Raw genomic sequence first — 7317 nt, 5'->3', positions numbered from 1 at the left:
ACAGCCAGGCGGGCAGGAAGCTGCGGCTTAAAAGGGCAGCCCGCGCCGGGCTCTTCCTCCCTCCTTCGCGGGGACTCCGAGCTTTCCTCTTCTGCGGCCCGCATTCACCTCGCCTCCACTCGCCGCCATGTACCGCTACCTGGGCGAAGCGCTGCTGCTGTCCCGGACCGGGCCGGCCGCCCTGGGCTTGGCGGCCGCCGACTCAGCCCCGCTGTTGGGCCGGGCCCGCGGGCAACCCGCCGCTGCCCCACAGCCTGGGCTCGCGCCGGCTGCCCGACGCCACTACAGCGAGGCAGTGGCCGACCGCGAGGACGACCCTAACTTCTTCAAGATGGTGGAGGGCTTCTTTGACCGCGGCGCCAGCATCGTGGAGGACAAGCTGGTGGAGGATCTGAAGACCCGAGAGAGCGAGGAGCAGAAACGGAACCGGGTGCGCGGCATCCTGCGGATCATCAAGCCTTGTAACCATGTGCTGAGCCTCTCCTTCCCTATCCGGAGAGACGACGGCTCCTGGGAGGTCATCGAGGGCTACCGGGCCCAGCACAGCCAGCACCGCACGCCGTGCAAGGGAGGTGAGCGCCGGCCGGCCGGCCGCGTCCTGCCCGCGCTGTCCCGAGGCCCTGCCCCTCTGCCTCCTGTGCTGGGCCGCTGCGCGAGCCCGGCCCAGCTCCAGCTGGCGGTGTCCCCCTCCCACGCTTCCCGCCGGGTTACCCCGCCTCGGGTGTGGCAGGCTGTGTGGACAGTGATTTTTTTTTTCCTCCTGTAGTTGGCCTGCCTACTTCCCCCGCGAGCGTTATACTTCGGCTGTCTGCATATGTTGATGTTGTATGCAGAGTAGACACTATACAGTAGGTCTCCTTTTGGTCCCATTGTCTGTGTCCTGCCAAAATGCACTTCTAGGAAAGGTAATGACCCACCCATCTGATTTTACCTAGCGAGTTTTCGTGAGCTCCTGTGATTTTTCCCCCGAATACAAACTATGAAATAAACTATTTTCTGTTTTTTTTCCACTCCTGTTAGTTATGACAGTGACAGATGATATAGAAATAGAGAAAATAACTTACCTTCTAGGCTTGAAATCTAGGCAGTTTTATTAACCAGAGGAATTTACTAATTACACGTTAATCTTTTAAATTATGTTTCCATACTGGTTTATGCAAAAAAAAAAAAAAGAACAACTCACGAGCAGTGTTACATCTCTGAAAAACACCGGGCGTCCTGACAGTGAATCCAAAGGGTGTAGGCGGCAGAAGGGCCTGCCAGCCAATGGAATGAAATAGCCCTGGGGGTGTGTACTGGTCCTGGCTAGCACCAGATTTGAGCTTAGGGAAGGATGAAGTACTTGAAGAAAGGAGTTGAATCAGATAAAATTTGGTAGTCACCGAGTTATCTGATAGTTTAAGTTTTTGAATGTGTGTAAATTTGGCTTCTGTGGTCAGATTGCTTTCTTCAAGCAAAGAAAAGCTTTTAATTTTTACTCCAGTACATCTCACAATACCCCTTTAAAAGTACTTAAAAGCAGCCTAAAATAGAAAGGACAAAACCACTTTTTTCTACTGTTAAGAAAGAAAAATGTAGAATAAAGGATTCGGGAGGTGAGGAGTCTTGCTGGAATAAGCGCTGAGGATGTTGGGCTAGATCTTTTGTTTCCCTAAACCCAGTCCAAGCCTCTCTATTATGCCAGGTGAATGCAGAGGATAATTTTTAGAAACCCTCTCTCCACCAGAAAAACTTGAGTTATGCTGGTGTTCCCAGCAGGGGAACAAAGGTTGCTTCCTGCAGTTTAATGATTTACTAAATTTGCATTGACCCCACCCACTTTTAGGGGTTACCTTTGGAGCTTAATTATCTTCTTGCTCTCTGGTTTCCTCTGCTAAAACCAATGTTTGAACCACTTTGACCTCTAATTTCCCTTCCCGCTCCAAAATCGTATAAAATGTACACACTGTCAATCTCCTGCTTTGCCTTCCTCTTCCTACGACTCCCTTATTGTCCAAAACAGGGAATACAAGTTCAGATCCCAAGAAAAGCAATCAAGGATATTGGAGGCAGAGGTGATAAATAGCAAACATGAAATCGCCTTTTCACCTTAAAATGGATATCAAGTTTATTTTACTGTCTTATTTTGCCAGTACCTTCAGAGACACTTAAATTAACCAATCTATTTGGTTTTCTGCAAGATCTGATTTGGTCTCTTTAAAGTTCTTTATGTTCTTCTGTTGTTCAGATTCTCTTGTCTTTGTAAGTCATAGCTCCTCAAACTCAGTAGAGCTAACTCGAGTTTACCATAGTTTGTCAGTCTTTTTCTCTCTCGTTGCCACAGCAGTTTTAATGCCAAAATATTGATCCTAGCAACAAATTGCATCAGCCATACCAAAACACTGTTATTGTAGCACTTGCTGGTACTAGACTGTAAGATACAATACTCTGTTCTATTTATCCCATTCACTGGAAGGCATGCTACTGAAACCAGTATTAACTCCCTGCATATAACAGAAGAACTGATTTGTAACTAGTAAAACAGTAGCAAGCACTGTAAGATGATAAGTAAACAAGAAAGAAAATTGGCCTCTGTAAAGTGATGTTTTTTATTATCTTTAGGAATTTGAAAGGCTTTATGGATTAGGAAGGATTATATAGCTGTGAAAGCCTTTAAAACTATTCTTAAGATAAAAAGCAGTATACATTTTAAATAGATGATCAGAATTTGGATACTGCAGATTTTCATGCTTTCTTTGCAAGACAACCCAAGATTTTCCTACTCATTTATCACCCGTAGCTGATTACAAAGAATGTGCATTCTAAAATGAACTTAATGGCTTTTTTCCTCCACTTAAACATTTAAAGCTTTTTTAATTTATAAGAAAATTGTTAGCCTTCTTGGTCCCACTCTGGTCTTGGAAATACAGACTATATTAGGTGATTGAGATAAAGTATGACTTGGATAACCTCTATGAACTTCTGAAGTCTTAACCTCTTTAATATGTTTTAGTAATACTCCTCTCCCACTGCCCTACTAAACTGTTGCCTTTGTTTTCTTTGCAAAAAAAAAAAAAAAAAACACTTCTGCCTATCTCCATCCTTTTCCCCACCCTTAGCTTTCTATGTTCTAGTCTTTCCACAAAGGCAACTCTATCACCTGAATTTTCTAAACTAAAATTCTCAAGGTTGAAGCAAAGAAACTATCTTGTTATAATCTCTGTAAGGGAAACAGGTGGTTTTAAGACTTGTGGGTAGCTGATATGATGTACTTTATTCTGAGTAAATATTTAATAAGACATATTGTTTTTGTGCTCTCTTCCTGATTACCATATTTAACCGGTGCCATTAGACTTGCCTTTGTTAAGGATTTGTAAGCACATGATATAGAGTTAGAAGGAAAGTTTAAGTAAGGCCTATTTCTAGCAAAAGGGAGGATTGTCTGAATAAGTGACTTATTTGAGAAGACTTGTTCAAAGGTTCTGGCGTGTTGAAAAATATTATCAGAGATTGTTCCTATTAACTTTCTCTGAATAAATTCCCTGTATTTTATTGGCCATGGTTCTGCCTGAGACCAGTCTACCTTTTTAGAAGGAAGTAAGGTTGGGGTGTGTTGTTTTAGTCATTTCTTTTATGAACTCACATGTAATTAATTACCTGTCTTCTGGTTAATTAAAGTAGTAAGTTAGACACGTTTGCCATAAGAATGTCTATCAAAGTGGCTGGCCATAAAAACTCTAGCACCATATTCATCTGAGGGATACTCTAAACAAAGGTGACTAATTTTGCCATTCTCATCCACCTTATAGTATTTCAGGACAGCCGGTTCAATCTTTCTCTTATGCTTGCTTCTTCTTGGGAATAGTATAAGACTTCTTCCTTTTCTTAGTACCACTATGAAGTCTTTTTTTTTTAAAACAGTCTCACTCTGTTACCCTTGGTAGAGTGCCATGGTATCATGGTTTACAGCAACCTCAAACTCTAGACTTGAGCAATCCTCTTGCCTCAGCCTCCTGAATAGCTGGGATTACAGACATGGGCTACCACACCTGGCCAGTTTTCTATTTTTAATAGAGAATGGGGATCTCACTGTTGTCCAGGCTGGTCTTGAACTCCTGAGCTCAAGCAATCCACCTGCTTCCACTTCCCAGAGTGCTAACAGGCGTGAGCCACCACCCCTGATCACAAAGTCTTAACACAAAATGAAGAGTAGACTCCTTCTTGAATGTTGTAGTCAGGAAAAGTATGTCCATCTTCCAGTTGCTTGCCAGCAAAAATGAGTCTTTGTTCATCAGGACAAATTCCTTTCTTATCCAGGATCTTTGTTTTCACATTTTCGGTTGTATCGGAGAGTTCAACCTTGACAGTGATATCTTCCAGGGTTTTTACAAAAATCTGCAGGTTAGTGGCAGTTACATCTAAGGGTAAGATCTCTTGCACCTGAAGAGATGGATTAGACCTGGGGACACCTGAGAGAGCAATGCATAGGTCACTGGCTAGAGAGCGGCCTAGGAGCACACAACTAGAAGGAAGTTTTAAAAGTCAGTTTGAGGGGGAAGGTACAGATTGATAATAGCAATCCATTGATAGAGAAGTCAATTTACTTTACTTTCTCTTCCAGCCTGCCTCCACCCAATTGCCTTTTTTTTTTTTTTTTTGAGACAAAGTTGTTCTGTCTAGAGTGCAGTTTTATCATCACCTCACTGCAACCTCATGCTCCTGGGCTCAAGCAATCTTCCTGCCTCAAATTCTTTAGTAGCTGTGATTATAGGCACCCACCATGACACCTGACTAATTTTTTTTCTTTTTAGTAGAGACAGGGTCTCTATTTTTGGTCAGGCTGATCTCAAATTCCTGGCCTCAAGTGATCTTTGTCTCTCAACCCCCCCACTCCTATGCCAGGATTATGGGTGAGCCACCACTATACTGGACTCTCAGTTGTCTTGATATTAAAACTATTAAATCAGAATTCACTATCACTGATTCTGTCTTGGAATTTTCTTATTCTTTTCTTTTTTTTAGAGACAGAATTCTAACTTTCTTGTGGTATCAACAGCTCACAGCAACCTCACACTCTTGGGCTTAAGCAACTCTCCTGCCTCAGCCTCCCAAGCAGCTGGGAGTTGTGCCTGCCACAACCCCCAGCTATTTTTTAGAGACGAGGTATTGCTTTGGCTCAGGCCACTCTCAAACTACTGAGCTCAGGCAATCCACCAGCCTTAGCCTCCCAGCGTGCTAGGATTACAGGTATGAGCCACCACGGCCAGCCCTGTCTTAGAATTTTCCAAAATTATCATTTAAATATAATGGATAGGCTGTAAGTGGAATTCTTTCATGCATTGACCCTAAATCTTTTTTTTTTTTTTTTTTTTTTTTTTTTGAGACGGAGCCTCAAGCTATCCCCCTGGGTAGAGTGCCATGGCATCATGCTCACAGCAACCTCCAACTCCTGGGCTCAAGCGAGTCTCCTGCCTCAGCCTCCCAAGCAGCTGGGACTACAGGCGCCCGCCACAACGCCTGGCCATTTTTTGGTTGCAGCCATTATTGTTGTTTGGCGGGCCCGGGCTGGGGATTCGAACCCGCCACCTTAGGTGTATGTGGTTGGCGCCTTAGCCGCTTGAGCCACAGGCGCCAAGCCGACCCTAAATCTTTAATTACAAACATTCATACCAAAAAAGTTTCCCCTTTGTTAACCCAATAACTTATTTTTAGACCAAAAAATAACAGTAGGAGGTAGATGTAGGAGGTAGATGGTCTTTGTTGTTGTCTTTTGGTGATACAAGGAAAGATTTGGAATCAACACTATGTGAAAGGCCCCCTCAGCCTCTGAGATGTCACTTTCTGGTGAATGGGAATACTATCTGTCACTTTCTGGTGACTGAGATGTCATTTTCTGGTGAATGGGAATACTATCAAAGTTACTAATACTGTTTGGGGGATTTTTATTACTGTTGTTTTTGTTTTGAGATGGAGTATCACTTTGTCACCCAGGGTAGTGTGTAGTGGCTTCCTCATAGTTCACAGCAATCTCAAACTCCTAGGCTCAAGTGATCTATCCTACATCAGCCTTCTAAGTAGCTGGGACTATTGGCACACACCATGACGCCTGGTTAACTTTTCTATTTTTAGTAAAGAGAGTATTTCATTCTTGCTCAGTATGGTCTGAAACTCTTGAGCTTAAGCCATCCTCCTGCCTTGGCCTCCAGAATGCTAGGATTATGGGTGTAAACCACCTTGCCAGCCCACTACAACATTTTTTAAATAATATAAATAAATTGGAGGCCTCCCAGAGTGCTGGGATTATAGGTGTGATCTACCATGTCCTGCTTGACATATTTTAAAGTGAATGAAACATTCTCTGCCTTCACCAGAAAAAAAATTCCTGACTTATTTCTGCTATTCTGAATGGAAAGTCCTCAAAATCTGTGTAACTTTTAATATACTCATACTGCGGGCAGTGCCTGTGGCTCAAAAGGGTAGGGCGCCAGCCTCATATGCTAGAGGTGGCAGGTTCAAATCCAGCCCCAGCCAAAAATAAATAAATAAATAAACTCATACTTCATAAAAATTTTTAAGGGTTATGTTCTGCATATGCTGCCAGAAGATAAAAATATAGCCTTTGTAGGTAAATTTAACTTAGGATTTAACCTTTCTGAAAGTTCAGTTTAGATTTAAAGCTCTCAGCCCTGAGGTTGTTGATTTTGATACATTTTAGTTAAATATGGAATGGTGTTTCAGGCCTTTTTTGTTTCATGTAAGCCAAATGCCTCTTTTTCCCTATCAGCTATACTACAGAATGAAGAGCCATGATAGTAGTGAAGATCTGTACATCAAATTATTCTGGCTCAGCGCCTATGGCTCAAGTGGCTAAGGTGCCAGCCACATACACCCAAGGTGGCAGGTTCAAATCCAGCCCGGGCCTGCCAAACAACAATAATGGCTGCTACCAAAAAATAGCCAGGCATTGTGGCGGGCACCTGTGGTCCCAGCTACTTGGGAGGCTGAGGCAGGAGACTTGCTTGAACCCAAGAGTTGGAGGTTGCTGTGAGCAGTGAAGCCATGGCACTCTACCCAGGGGATAGCTTGAGGCTCTGTCTCAAAAAAAAAAAAAATTGTCATTCAATCTTCCTTTCCATTGTGTAGTTGAATCCGTTTTGCTAGTTTGCTTTGGCAGTAGAACCCCATATGCAGGAAGACAACTACTGCTCACCCAATCAATATGCAAAGTGCTGCCTCTATTTGGAAGGTAAGCACCAGTACAGTATATTAAAATCCAATAAAATTTATTGTCTTTAAATTTTAAGTACAAGAAATAAAAGCTGAGCTTGAACTTTCTGG

The 7317-nt window shown here is 43.1% G+C and overlaps 1 protein-coding gene across 1 annotated transcript in view; it reads left to right on the top strand.

Annotated features, from left to right (window-relative positions):
- Nucleotides 1-7317, top strand: part of GLUD1 (glutamate dehydrogenase 1) — a 48203-nt gene continuing 40886 nt past the window's right edge. Inside the window, exon 1 of the mRNA XM_003803019.3 lies at nucleotides 1-572. Within this exon, the coding sequence (XP_003803067.1) occupies nucleotides 128-572 (445 nt within the window). The 5' untranslated portion in view covers nucleotides 1-127. The remainder of the gene's footprint in view (nucleotides 573-7317) is intronic.

Source organism: Otolemur garnettii, unplaced genomic scaffold, assembly GCF_000181295.1.
Source record: "Otolemur garnettii isolate 467f Iridium unplaced genomic scaffold, OtoGar3 scaffold00275, whole genome shotgun sequence".
NCBI classification, from domain to species: Eukaryota; Metazoa; Chordata; class Mammalia; order Primates; family Galagidae; genus Otolemur; species Otolemur garnettii.
This window is presented reverse-complemented; position numbering and strand designations above follow the sequence as displayed.